Raw genomic sequence first — 13,904 nt, forward strand, 5'->3', positions numbered from 1 at the left:
GAAAATGTGACATATATACACCATGGAATACTATGTAGCCATAAAAAAGAATGAGTTCATGTCTTTGCAGGGACATGGATGAAGCTGGAAGCTATCATTCTCAGCAAACTAATACAGGAACAGAAAACCAAACACCACATGTTTTCACTCAGAAGTGGGAGCTGAATAATGAGAACACATGGATACATGGAGGGGAACGTCACACACCAGGGCCTGTCAGGGGGTGAGGTCAAGGGGAGGGATAGCATTAGGAGAAATACCTAATGTAGATGATGTGTTGATGGGTGCAGCAAACCACCATGGCACATGTATATTCATGTAACAAACCTGCTCATTCTGCACATGTATCCCAGAACTTAAAGTATGATAATAAAAAAACTTACTAATATCTAATCCACTTATTCTATTAATTTTGCTAGATGTATATCAAAACATCTCCCACAAATATAGATTTTGTCTGTTTTCTCTTGTAGATGTCACTTTTACCTAATATTTGGAAACTTTGTTATTAAATCTAGAAATATATCTTCTTGGTAAATGAAACTCTTTTTTACTATTTATCCTTTTAATTTGTAATGTTCTTGGCCTTAACATATTTGTTATCTGATATTAATATGAGTATAGATGCTTTCCTTGGTTTACATTTTTCTGGTATATGCTCTTTAAATCTTTTACTTCCAAATTTTCTTTATTCTTATGTTTTAGATCTATGCTTAAGACAACTTACAGTGAGATATTTCTTCTTCTATCAAATCTGATTTTTTTGTATCGATGAGAGGAGTTGTAGGAATTGAGGTCAGATAGATATCTGAGGGCCAGATCATTCAGGATTTTATGCCAAAGTAAGAGCCTTATCTCCATTTTTAAGAAGGGAAGCCATTGGTGAGTTTTGAGGGTAATCATGTCATGCATATCTTTCTTCCTCCAGGTCTTCCTTATTTCTTTTCTTGTATCTTTCCCCCCTTTCCTCTTTCCTTCCTTCTTTTTCTTCTTTGATTCCTTTCTTCCCTTTTCCCATATATTTTCCTCATTTTTGTGGTATAATTTTTTTTAATTTAGAATCTACTTTATTAGTGTATATTTGGAGTAGGGGAGGACACAGACAAAAATGAAGTGGGAACAGCGTATAGTAATGCAGCATAAACTGTGTTACTGAAGTCTCAAGGAGCGTACCCAAAAAACCTCAATAAGGAGCATCTGAGTGGCTACAAAAGCTTTCACAATGACTGCTTTAATAATTCAGAGAAGTTAACAAGTCTTTATCAGACCTAGGTAATACTAACTCCACTTATTTCAGACTTAAATGGTTAATACACATTTTAAAATATCTTTAATGTGGATTGGATTTCAGAAACAGTAGGAAACATTTCAAGCCAAGTATCAGTGATTTGACTGGAGGATAAACTGTGATGTTTGTTTTCTATATATCGTCATAAGATACAATGAGAAAAGTTAATTTTTTTTTTTGACTGAAATAAAGACTGGCAGAAAGGAAATCCCCAAAGGTTCTGAACTAAGATATCATCTCTGAAAGACTTTTTAAATGTCATAAGAGGTATGAATTTTTTTAAAAGCAGTTTCATCATTTTATAATTATTCCTCAATCAACATCATTCTAGAGGTCTTAAACAGTGCGATATATTAAGAACAAAGAATTGAAGACTTAAAGTAAGGAAAGGGAGAAATAAAATAATCATGATTTGCAGATGATATGATTGACCACATGGAAACCAAAAGAAGCTACAGATAAAATTTTTTTAATGATGGAAGAACTCTGCAAGTTGCCTGGATACAGTGTGGACCAACATACAAAAATCCTATTGAATGTCTGCAAATAGAACATGCCTTTTTAAAAAGTCATAAATAAAAATAATGAGGTATCTAGAAATAAAGCTGTCAAGAGATGTACAAGACCTACTTGTAGACTATTAAGAAAGTTTACTGAAGAGTATTACATAAGACCAAATAAATGTGAAGCTAGTTCAAGTTTATGGAGAGGAAGACTTAATACTGAAGAGATGTTAATGCTATCCACTCAAGATTTAAACATAGGTTTTATGAAACTTAGAAGGCTAATTAATATAGGTGCTTAAAACACAAAAATAACCGTGACACTTCAGAAGAATGAGGAGGAAAGGAAGAGAAGAAGAGGAGGAAGACAAGGAGAACAAAAAGAAGAAGAAAAAAAAGAAGTCTTGGTCTATTAATTTAAAAAGTCAGCATGAAGCTATGGTAACTAAGACAATATGGTTTGTGCAACAATATACAAGTTAGTAACTTAAATTAGATGGAGAGCTCAAAAGACAGCTACGGACTTTGATATATGACATATCTGCAGGGATGATCCATGGAGAAAGGAAGGTCTACTCAATTAGTGGAATTGCAAATAATGGTTTACATGAAAAAATTAAATTCTGTCTTTACTTCATACCACATGTAATTCCAGATAAATTAAAAAGTTAAATGTTAAAAGTAAAAGTTTGAAATTTTCGGTAGAAAATATAGATGATTATTTCTCTGACTTTGAAGTAGTGAAAGAATTCTTAAATTAAAAACACACAAAAAAACATGAAAGATTGAAAAATTGAGCTATATGAAACAACTTTTGGTTATCAAAAAATGCCTGAAAGGCAAAGGCAAGCTATCCACTGGGAGAATATATTTGATACATATGTAACTAATAAAAGTTTATTATTAAGTATATAAAAAGAATTTTTTTGTTGTTGTTTTTAGACAGAGTCTCACTCTGTCACCTAGGCTGGAGTGCAGTGGCGTGATCATGGCTCACTGCAGTCTCAACCTCCCCAGGTTCAAGTGATCCTCCTCCCTTTACCTTCACAGCTGCTAGGGTTGTAGGCATGCACCACCATGCCAAGCTAATTTAAAAAATTTTTTTCGTAGAGACAAGCTCTCACTGTGTTGCCCAGGTTGATTTCCAACTCTTTGGCCCAAGTGATGCTCCTGCCTCAGCCTTCCAAAAGTGCTGGGATTATAGGCATGAGCCACTGTACTCAGCCATAAAAGGAATTTCTATAAATCCAAAAGGAAAGAAAAATCGGCCAAAAAAAAAAAAAGGCGGGATTCCACAGAAGGATAAACAAATGACAGTAAATACATTTTCTACCTCTCTGGTAATCAGGAAAATGCGAATCAAGACTGCAATAAAATACTGTGTTTTACTTGTTAAATTACTGTCACAAATTTAACTTTGGGAATACTATGTATTGGATATAGGTCAATAGAATTTCTACATGTTGATTGTGAGGATATAAATCAGGATAGCCATTTGGAAACACAATTTGGTTTTGTCTTGTGAGAATGAGTATTCATATTCTTTCTGACTTTGCAATTACTTTCTCATGCATATTTCCCAGGAAATTTCTTGAATATACATGCTCCAGGAGATTTGCATTAGAATTTTCAAAATAGCACTGTTCATTGTAGCTAAAAAACTAAAAGAAAATGCAAATAACAATTGTTAGAAAAGATTTGTTAGATGGCAGTGAAATGAAAGAAGTGCAGCTACAAGTAGTATAAAGTTAAATGAAAAAATAAGAGCAAAACAAATTCCAAAAGACAGTAAAACACATTCCAAAAGGCAACATGATATCCATTTTATAAAGAGTTCGAAAAACAAGCCAAACAATGTTTTGATTTATTTATATACATATACACGACACAACTATTAAATGAATACCAAAAATGATAAGCACAAAAGTTAAGAGAGTAGCTACCTGAGGTGATAGGCAGAAAGTACCATAGAGATGTATACAAGCTATTGTTAATCTAGTTCACAGTCATGTATGTTCATTTTGTTAGAAACAAACACATAAGGAAAGCAAGATGTAATTGGCATAATTATTGTAATTAATTCAAATTCTTTGTACCTGAGTTTCATTAAAAAATGTGAACTTATCTTCATGATCTACCCCTTTTCTTTAGCGTAAGGTACAAAATAAGATCATATTTCTTTGTAATATTCAAATTAATTTGCATTTTTCCCATTTCCCTTGGGGGCTTGTCTTTTGGTTATATTCTCTGGGGACTGAATCCAAAGACTGTTTTCTCAGGCTGCCAGCAGGTGTCACTGTCGAAAATAGATGGTCACCCTGTCTGATGATGCCATTCCGACTGCCATGATGTGGAGACACCAGGTTGTGGGGGGAAGCTGTGGTTTCTAAGGGCTTAGAAAAAACCAAGAGGAATGAGCTGATACTCATTACATTTGCATCACTGCAGAGCTGTTATTCTTAAATCTTGTGTTCAGGATTGGAGACACTGGTTCTGAAGACTTTTCTTAGGCTCAGCTGTATATTGTTTGTTTCCGGGCTTTGATTTTAACTTCTCATCCCTGGTTCTCCTCCTGCCATTTGTCATGGTCTGTCCCGAGCTAATTTTTTCAATTTTTTGTAGAGATGAGGTCTCATTATGTTGTCCAGGCTGGTTTTGAACTCCTGGGCTTGACAAGTCTCATTCTCTTTGCTCCACGTAAGTTTCTTTGCGTGTTAAAAATACACATTAAGTTCTAACCTTCCTCTCCTGCTTGTCTCCCATCTACATAATTAAAAGAGAACACTTAAGTAATTCTTTACAGAACCCAGGAAATTTGTTCAAAATGACTTTTGGTCTCTCCCAGAAGAAATAAAAGTTACTGGCAACTTTTGAGTAGCAATGTGTTTTGCTATTTCTATGCTTTTGGCTAATAGATATAAAGATTTCTTTTAAAAATACTTTCATATACATGATCTCATCTTATTGATAAGTCATTATTTTATCTCATCTCATTCACAATGTAACTATGAATATACTTCGAGATGAAAAGAGATATTTTGTTGTTGTTCCTCTTTCACCTCTTCAAGAAGAGCTACTAGCCAGGTGTGGTGGGGCATGTACCTGTAGTCCCAGCTACTTGGCAGGCTGAGGCTGGAGGATCGCTTGAGCTCAGAAGTTCAAGGCTGTAGTGAGCTGTGATCATGCCTGTGCATTGCAGCTTGGGTGTCAGAACAAGACTTTGTCTCTAAAAAAGAAGAAGAAGAAAAAAAAACTACTAAGGGAGGTTCAGCCATGACTAGCTATATATTTTCACAAGGTCCAGTACAAAATGAAAATGTAGAGCCCCTTGTTAGAAAGTTATTAAGAATTTCAAGAGATCACATCAGAGCATTAAGTTAAGCATGACTTCTTCAAAACTCAGTTCCTTGTATGACTGCACAATCTGCACGCCCATGCAGTAGCCCTAGGCAGATCTGACCGAGATCACACAGAGCACTGTAATTTTTGTTCAAGCAGGACCCTGGTTTCTTCTAATGACCAGGGTTATATTTCATCTACATCTGGGGTATCTTGCCTCCCAAGGCTGTCCCATCAGAGCAACATGAACTTTCACATTCCAAAAGAACACAGACAAAAAAGGTAGGCCCTTAAACATGAGTAGATTTAAACCAGTAGCATCTGAGACGATTTTGGTATAATCATGTGAATTATTTACAAAGATAATAATTATGCTAAATTCCTCCAGATCTAAAAGTGTTGATGAGTTCTTTTAATCACATTTATACAAAGAAAAAATGAGGAAAGCGATGGGTAAGCCCTCAGTGACTAGCATGTGAGACAAAATATGGACTGTGACTGTCAGATCTTTCTGAAATGATAGAGGACAAATGTCCATTTTTCTGCTTGAACCAGAGATCTCATCCATGTGTGGTTGAGATCAGGCTCCTTAGAACCCTGCATAACTCAAGGGCTCAGAATTGTTTTATGTAATAGCAGACTTAGAGTCTTAAATGCTGTAGGTGATAACAACTTAGGTAAGCGGAGACTCCTGGGAGGATGGAGGAGTGGTTTAAGCACATTGAGCTGTTGAACTTTTGAATGACAAGGATTTTGTTTTCGTGTTTTTTTTTTTTTTTTTTCACTTTCACATTTAATACCCTTAAGACGAATTGTTAAGTTATAAATCAGCACAACTCACATAGTTTAGGTCTTCTGGTTCCATACAAACATTAACAGTAGTTAGAGAAGAAACAAAGAAAACAGTTCGTTCAGTAAGGAGTTAACAATGGAATCTTCTGCAGTGAGACAGGTATGTGGAAGATGAGGGATTATGAAACAAAGATCTGTGTTTTCTCTTCCTTGAGGTTTCCTTAAGGAGTAAATTTCCATCCTAATAATGCTGTCGATTGCTGGTGCATTGGGTCTTTCTTTTTGAATTTTGGTCATGTGTAGAGAGAATGTGAAGGCATGTGGAAGATTGTGGAAGGTGCAGGACTTAATATGAATCTGTAATAAAAGGCAGTCATTTTAATACGTGAACGAAATAACACGCTGCCTTCTGGCAGTGTAACAAGTTTCCTGGGAAGAATATTTAGAACCCTGGAAAAGGTTACCTCCTTATAAGTGGCTGAGCAAATGATCTATCACTGTCTTAACTATTAAGTGTTTATAACTGTCTTAAGTATTAAGTATTAAGACAGTTACCTGGCCTTTTTCCTTACAATCCCATTTCCTCTCTTTCTTAGGAGAAATCTTTTCTGGTCAAATGTGTCCTTGAACGTGGTGATTATTTACAACAATGAAGGAAGGAAAAAAGGAAGGAAGGAGGGAGGGAAAGAAAGTAGCTTTTGATAGCATGCTATATATCAGGCATTGTGCTAAGGCTATTCGTATTATATATTATACCATCCATTTAATATGTTAAGATTCATTAACTTTAAATATTTGATAGAAATTGAACAATCAAAAGAAATCAACAGCTTAGGTAAGGGCAAAATAATTCAAGGAAATGAGAAATAATGATTAGCTGGCAGAAAGACATAGTGAAGTCCATTAAGTCTTAAAAGTGGTTACTAGGCAGGGCATGGTGGCTCACGCCTGTAATTCCAGAACTTTGGGAGGCCGAGGTGGGCGGATCACAAGGTCAGGAGATTGAGACCATCCTGGCTAACATGGTGAAACCCCGTCTCTACTAAAAATACAAAAATTAGCCAGGCATGGTGGCGCATGCCTGTAGTCCCAGCTACTCAGGAGGCTGAGGCAGGAGAATCACTTGAACCCAGGAAATGGAGGTTGCAGTGAGCCGAGATCATGCCACTGCACTCCAGCCTGGGCTACAGAGGGAGACTCCGTCTCAAAAAAAAAAAAAAAAAAAAAAAAAAAAAAAAAGGTGGTGGTTACTAAAGCAGAGGAATATTTATTTACTAATGAAGCAGTAATCAAATCTAAAGACTAGGCAAAAAGAAAAGACATCACATAAGAAAACTCAGAAAATTCTGCTTCCTCCTCCCTACCCCTTAAAAAATAATAACAAATAATAAAAAATTTAGAAAAAATAGAACACTCCTTATATTGTGCTCATGGTTCTGTAGTTTGATCACTTTCTCAGGGAATATAGAAAACACTTTTATTTTAACAATTTAGTAGAATAAAGTTTATTTATTCATAAGCGGAATGGGCAAACAATTCATTATGTTACAAATCTTTATTTCTTTGTGTCTGAGCTTCTTTCAGAAACATAGCAGCAATGACGACAAGATCTGACTTTCCATTTAACTCTACGGCAATCCATGTATCTATAGATGCTTACATTAACAAGTTTAAAAAATAGAAAAAATGACCCTTGAAAACTATAACCTTTAAAATACTGCTTTTACATTTATCTTTCCTTAGACAACAAATGTGAAAGATATGGTTTTTGAAAGGTTCAAACTGATGATAAATGTCACATGAAGGAACTACGTCAAATAAATTATGACGGATGTGATATTTAAATGGAATTAAAATTATTATTTGATGAATTCATCAAATAATCATTTGATACACCCCTCCATACTTTGTGGCATGTGTATGAGGAATTCAAGTGTGAATGTAGACATCATATTATGTGTTTCAAAGAACTTTAGTACTTAGAGCTAATTATCTAATTAAAATTTCTGACTGTTAAAAGGAAAATTAGTCAAGCTCTGCAGCCTATGACTTTAGACTTAGAAGGATTCAGCATGATTTTAACAAAAGTGGGATGGCAAGATGATTAATAATATCAAAGTGATTAAGCCAGGGACACAAAGAAGTTTGCAGGCAATTAAATCTTAAAATGTACTGTTGTTGGAACAGAAAATCAAGCACCACATGTTCTCACTCATAAGTGGGAGCTGAACAGTGAGAACACATGGACACAGGGAGGGGAACATCACACACTGGGGCCTGTCAGGGGGTGGGGGGCAAGAGGAGGGAGAGCATTAGGACAAATACCTAATGTATGCGGGTCTTAAAACCTAGATGATGGGTTGATAGGTGCAGCAAACCACCATGGCACATGTATACCTATGCAATAGACCTGCACATTCTGTACATGTATCCCAGAACTTAAAGTAAAAGAAAAAGAAAACAAAGTATTGTTGTGAAATTGCCTTTAGCACAAGAATGTTGAATGTGTTTTAAAAGGACATTGTTTGTTGTTGTTTTTGTTTTTTTTTTTTTTTTTTTGCATTACTTTCTAAGAAGTAAAGTGATTTAAAAATAAACCAACAAATTTTGCTTTGGATTTCCTATGCTTTTTAATGAGCATACTGAAGATGGTCAGAAATCCTTTTTTCTTTTTGATAATACTGCATTTTCTCTCAGTATTTTCTTCTGTGGTGATGCCTAACTGGTCAGTAGGTGGCTAACAAGAAATGACAAGTAACTAAAAACCTTAGTACCAAGAAGGAGGGAAATCTCTCACCTCTCTTTTGTTTTTCTTGCTATCTTTTTTTTTTTTCTGTGACAATGTTAGGAAGAGCAAAATGCTATATGCGCATGTTAGAAACCACTACTTTTTAATGTGTCTGTTTTTTAATTTTTATTTTTATGTTTTTTAACTTTTATTTTAGGTTCAGGGGGTACATGTGAAGGTTTGTTACATAGGCAAACTCGTGTCATGAGGGTTTGGTGTACAGATTATTTCATCACCCCTATATTAAGCCCAGTACCCAATAGTTATCTTTTCTGCTCTTCTCCCTCCTCCCCTCCTCCTCCCCACTCGGGCCCCAAGTAAACCCCGTGTCTGTCGTTTCCTTCTTTGTGTTCACAAGTTCTCATCATTTAGCTTCCACCTATAAGTGAGAGCATGCAGTATTTGGTTAGAAACCCCCATTTCAGCTGCTAAAAATGAATATAGTTTAATAATTGGTTGTACACATTTTAGACAGATCTGGATAAAACTGTTCTGATGAAACTCTTTCATGGATAAGTCAGCTGTTTCTGTAAACAGCATTTAGGGTGTCGGCAGAGACCTAAAATGCAGTTTGGTAGTGTTTCTATCTTGTGGTATGCAATCACCCAGGTAGCGGGTATAAAGACCTTTAGTTCTATTGCTCAAATACGTCCCATCATGTATCAGGCCGTTAGTTCTCTGCAAGTGGGGACAAGGCCCCCGAGGAGGAAGAATAACGAGGAGAAAACTGCCTTGGAGTCGCCACTTGGCATCAGTTGGAGGAAGCTTTTAATTTCAAATCTGTACTCACTCTCTTGTAACTAAATTAATTACTTTAATTAAAAAAAAATCATTACCCAAATTTAAGAACAAAGTGGGAAATCCCTTTTGACTAATGCTGGCTAAGAACACTGGCTTGAGGTACAACAGTGGAACTAGCAACACTTTCTTCTCTCACTCTCTTCTCCCCTCCACCCTGTATTTTCTCTGCGGTGTTTTAGGGGTCCTGAGAATTCCTTTTAGAAGGTCACGGAACACATACAGCCTTGTGTCTTTTCTTCATCCTACCTTCTGTGTAGAACAGGCTTTTTCTCTTCTGTTCAAACCCTACTCACCTATTGAGACCCAGATCAAAGTCATATCCTTGCTGGAACATTCCTGTGTAGCCCAGCCTGAAACGATCTTGTCCATTTTTGATCTTTGATTGTACATTTTGCCTAGATCTCTTTTTGGTCAGGTAATTGCCGCTGTTGCTTTCACCTGTGGTGCAGAATCACGTAGGTTTTAAGTGTTGATGTGCTTTGTCTCTTCAGCTGCATTCTAGAATCTCTGTTGCAAGGTTTGTCTTCATGCTTTCTTCTTCCCTTCCTTGTGTCTTGCATATTGTGGCCATTCAAGAAAAATGTCTTACTCTATTTGTGATGTGCTCTTATATCATAGAGGCCGAGAATTTATTGGTTTATCTCTTGGAAACTCGTAAGGTCTGATATGTGTGAGGTCACTGAAGGCCAAAGGCATTTCCACAATATTAAGATTTATGCTTTATAGACAGCTCTTTTTTCCCTAACATCCTTTTTCAAAAGAAAATTATTCTAACTCATAAACAAGTTACATTTCAAATATGTATGGAAAGAATAACATGCAGATTTTAATATGTAAAATGAGCATTCTGGGCCAACACAAGGAGGGCATGTGCTTAATTTTCTTGCAATGGAGATGGCTTGCTTTCTAAAAGCTCTCTAGCCCTCTGCTCATAGCCTTGTGTGTGGCCTACGCATGGCAACTTGTCAGGCTGTCATTGCACAGGGCTCTGAGGAGGTGCAGTTGCTCTTCACAAAGAACTGAGGGTAGTCCAGCTTTGGTCTCCGCCCACCTCTGACTTAGCTGCTCTGGCTGATGCAATGCTTGTTAAGACCTCATGATTTGCCTTATAGATTGACTCTACCGGATAATTAGGGGTCATTAAATAATTCTTCCCCCTTAAAACAGCATTGGTATGAATAAAACAAAACAAAGCACAGTGAAAATAATAGAACACAAGATTGAAATTGTTTTCAAATAATAACCTCCTGATCCCACAGGTAATAGATCACAATCAAATCAAATCTCATTATATATTTCCAACTCCTTGGAGGAAGAAGTACACGTATTGTCTAATAGATATCCATTCTTCCTACACACGTAAGAGTTAGCTCAATAATTTGATTTTTCTTCTTTTAAATTGCAAAGCCTGGCATAAAGTAAGAGCTTCCTAAATGTTGATAGTATAGAGGAAAGTATGGAGTAAATAATGATTTTTTTTTTTTTTTTTTTTTTTTTTTTTTTTTTTTTTTTTTTTTTGAGATGTAGTCTCTCTCTGTCTCCCAAGCTGGAGTGCAGTAGTGTAATCTCATCTCACTGCAACCTCCACCTCCTGGGTTCCAGCAATTCTGCTGCCTCAGCCTCTTGAGTAGATGGGATTACAGGCACGTGCCACCATGCCTGGCTAACTTTTGTATTTTTAGTAGAGATGGTGTTTCACCATGTTGGCCCGGCTGGTCTCAAACTCCTGACCTTCGGTGATCTCCCCGCCTCGGCCTCCCAAAGTGCTGGGATTACAGGCATGAGTCACCACACCTGGTCAATAACCATCTTTTAAGCCAATCAGGTTACAATTCTACAAAATTACAAATAAAGGTTAAAATAAGTAAATGGGAAAGATCATGAGTAATATTGCAGCATAAATCATCTTCCTTGATTCTTCTCTGCCTTTCTTGAGTTTTTCTATGAAAGCATATATAAAACATAGAATGTTTATATTCTGACAAAATTCTATCTGTTCCTTTTTTTGAAGGAAACATTCAATTGCTCTGAATATGGAAATAGATCTTGCCCAGAAAATGAAAGGTCTCTGGGTGTCCGAGTGGCCATGTATTCATTTATGGCAGGAGCCATATTCATCACAATATTTGGCAATCTTGCCATGATAATTTCTATTTCCTACTTCAAGCAGCTTCACACACCAACCAACTTCCTCATCCTCTCCATGGCCATCACTGATTTCCTCCTGGGATTTACCATCATGCCATATAGTATGATCAGATCAGTGGAGAACTGCTGGTATTTTGGGCTTACATTTTGCAAGATTCATTATAGTTTTGACCTGATGCTTAGCATAACATCCATTTTTCATCTTTGCTCAGTGGCCATTGATAGATTTTATGCTATCTGTTACCCATTACATTATTCCACCAAAATAACTATTCCAGTCATTAAAAGATTGCTACTTCTATGCTGGTCGGTCCCTGGAGCATTTGCCTTTGGGGTGGTCTTCTCAGAGGCCTATGCAGATGGAATAGAGGTTTATGACATCTTGGTTGCCTGTTCCAGTTCCTGCCCAGTGATGTTCAACAAACTATGGGGGACCACCTTGTTTATGGCAGGTTTCTTCACTCCTGGGTCTATGATGGTGGGGATTTATGGCAAAATTTTTGCAGTATCCAGAAAACATGCTCATGCCATCAATAGCTTGCCAGAAAATCAAAATAATCAAGTGAAGAAAGACAAAAAAGCTGCCAAAACTTTAGGAATAGTGATGGGAGTTTTCTTATTATGTTGGTTTCCTTGTTTCTTCACAATTTTATTGGATCCCTTTTTGAACTTCTCTACTCCTGTAATTTTGTTTGATGCCTTGACGTGGTTTGGTTATTTTAACTCCACATGTAATCCGTTAATATATGGTTTCTTCTATCCCTGGTTTCGCAGAGCACTGAAGTACATTTTGCTAGGTAAAGTTTTCAGCTCACATTTCCATAATACTAATTTGTGTATACAAAAAGAAAATGAGTAAACTTATTCTGCCTGAATAAATTGGAGCAATAAACTCGAATTTAGAAGAATGAAGTTGTTTAAAATGTGTGTTTTTGTGCATGTGTGTATTATTTTAGCTACCATAGAAAGCTCTTGGTTTCTAAGATGAGAATAAAAAAATGGAAGCTTCTCTTTGAGCCCAAAATCCCTCCAATAGTTTTCAGAATTCTTTACACATCCACTACTTCCTGGTAGAGAAAAAAGAAAGAAAATTAGAAAAGTAAAGAGAACATGGGGGAAAGCCAGAGATGGAGCAAAGAGGACACACAAAAGCTTTTATACTGTTCAAAAAGGGTCAAAACATAGGCTGAGCTTGGGAACTGCTTGTCCCCCACTCCACCACAGACACTTCGTGTGATATTCCCATTTCATTTTTGTTCCTCAGTATCTTATCAGATGTACTTTGGAACATTAGCAACTAAAAATGATAGGTGAGTAAATATGGAAATAACAATTTCGAAAACCCATATTCTTCCAGGAGTCAGTTATGTGTTAGCTGAGGGTTAAGCCTTTGCTAGATTCTGCTGTTGTGAGAACAAACGTTTCTTAACTAAAAGAAGAAATGGCAAACTGAGTAACTGGGGCCACAGACTTCAGGCAGGTTTTCATTCAGGAGCCATCCTAATCACAGCAGCTAGTTAGTTTCCATGTTACATGCAGTAGAACTCTGTTCAGTGTCTTCCTTTCCTCCATAGGCTCATCCACATTTTGTATTGCTATTTGGTGTTGTGATGTTTCAATAAATGTGAAATACCTACTTAAGTTTGTTTTGAGTCCATCTTTCCTTTTTGCTTGATATTTATACACATACTTTTTAATAACACAAGAATGGGAGGGAGAGATAAAGAAGAAAATTATTAACTTCAGGCTGAGACTCATTAAAAACGGATGGGCTGTGACCAGTGATGTGTTGGTATAAGTTCAACACTGGGCTCTAAAAAAAAGTCCTAATTTGTAGAGTTTGAGGATTTCCATGGTATATACATTTAAAAACCCTTTCCTTATAAGTGATTTTAACCTATAAGTGTAATGTCCTGAAAAGTTAACAAACTCTTCTTGAAAATAATCATAGGTGGCTCCAGTAAACCACTGGCTGCAAACAACATTTTTAATGAAAAGCAAATTAGAATAGAAGAAAATAGAAAATAGATAATATCAAAATACATCACTTGCACTGAGGCTAAGTATAGCTTCATGAAGTTTTATTTTCAGATGTATCTCTGTGAATGTGTGTGTGTGTGTGTGTGTGTGTTTGTATATGGTAGTGAACTGTGTTTCACTGAAATATTCCTTGTTTAATTTCTTCATTTACATTATAGCAATGAAAATTGTGAGTTTTCAAGAAGAGAGTAGTTGTATCCAGGTG

General features: G+C 36.2%; 2 protein-coding genes across 2 annotated transcripts in view; both read left to right on the plus strand.

Annotated features, from left to right (window-relative positions):
- Positions 1–5,354: 5,354 nt before the first annotated feature.
- Positions 5,355–12,518, plus strand: LOC126952885 (trace amine-associated receptor 2). Its single transcript, XM_050788012.1, has 2 exons — positions 5,355–5,412; positions 11,523–12,518. The coding sequence occupies exon 2, from the start codon at positions 11,598–11,600 to the stop codon at positions 12,516–12,518; it is 921 nt and encodes a 306-aa protein (XP_050643969.1). The 5' UTR covers positions 5,355–5,412; positions 11,523–11,597.
- Positions 12,519–12,921: 403 nt separating this feature from the next.
- TAAR5 (trace amine associated receptor 5) overlaps positions 12,922–13,904 on the plus strand; it is a 28,899-nt gene continuing 27,916 nt past the window's right edge. Inside the window, exon 1 of the mRNA XM_050788011.1 lies at positions 12,922–12,969. The gene's annotated coding sequence lies outside the window, so the exon portion shown is untranslated. The remainder of the gene's footprint in view (positions 12,970–13,904) is intronic.

This window comes from Macaca thibetana, chromosome 4 (assembly GCF_024542745.1).
Source record: "Macaca thibetana thibetana isolate TM-01 chromosome 4, ASM2454274v1, whole genome shotgun sequence".
NCBI classification, from domain to species: Eukaryota; Metazoa; Chordata; class Mammalia; order Primates; family Cercopithecidae; genus Macaca; species Macaca thibetana.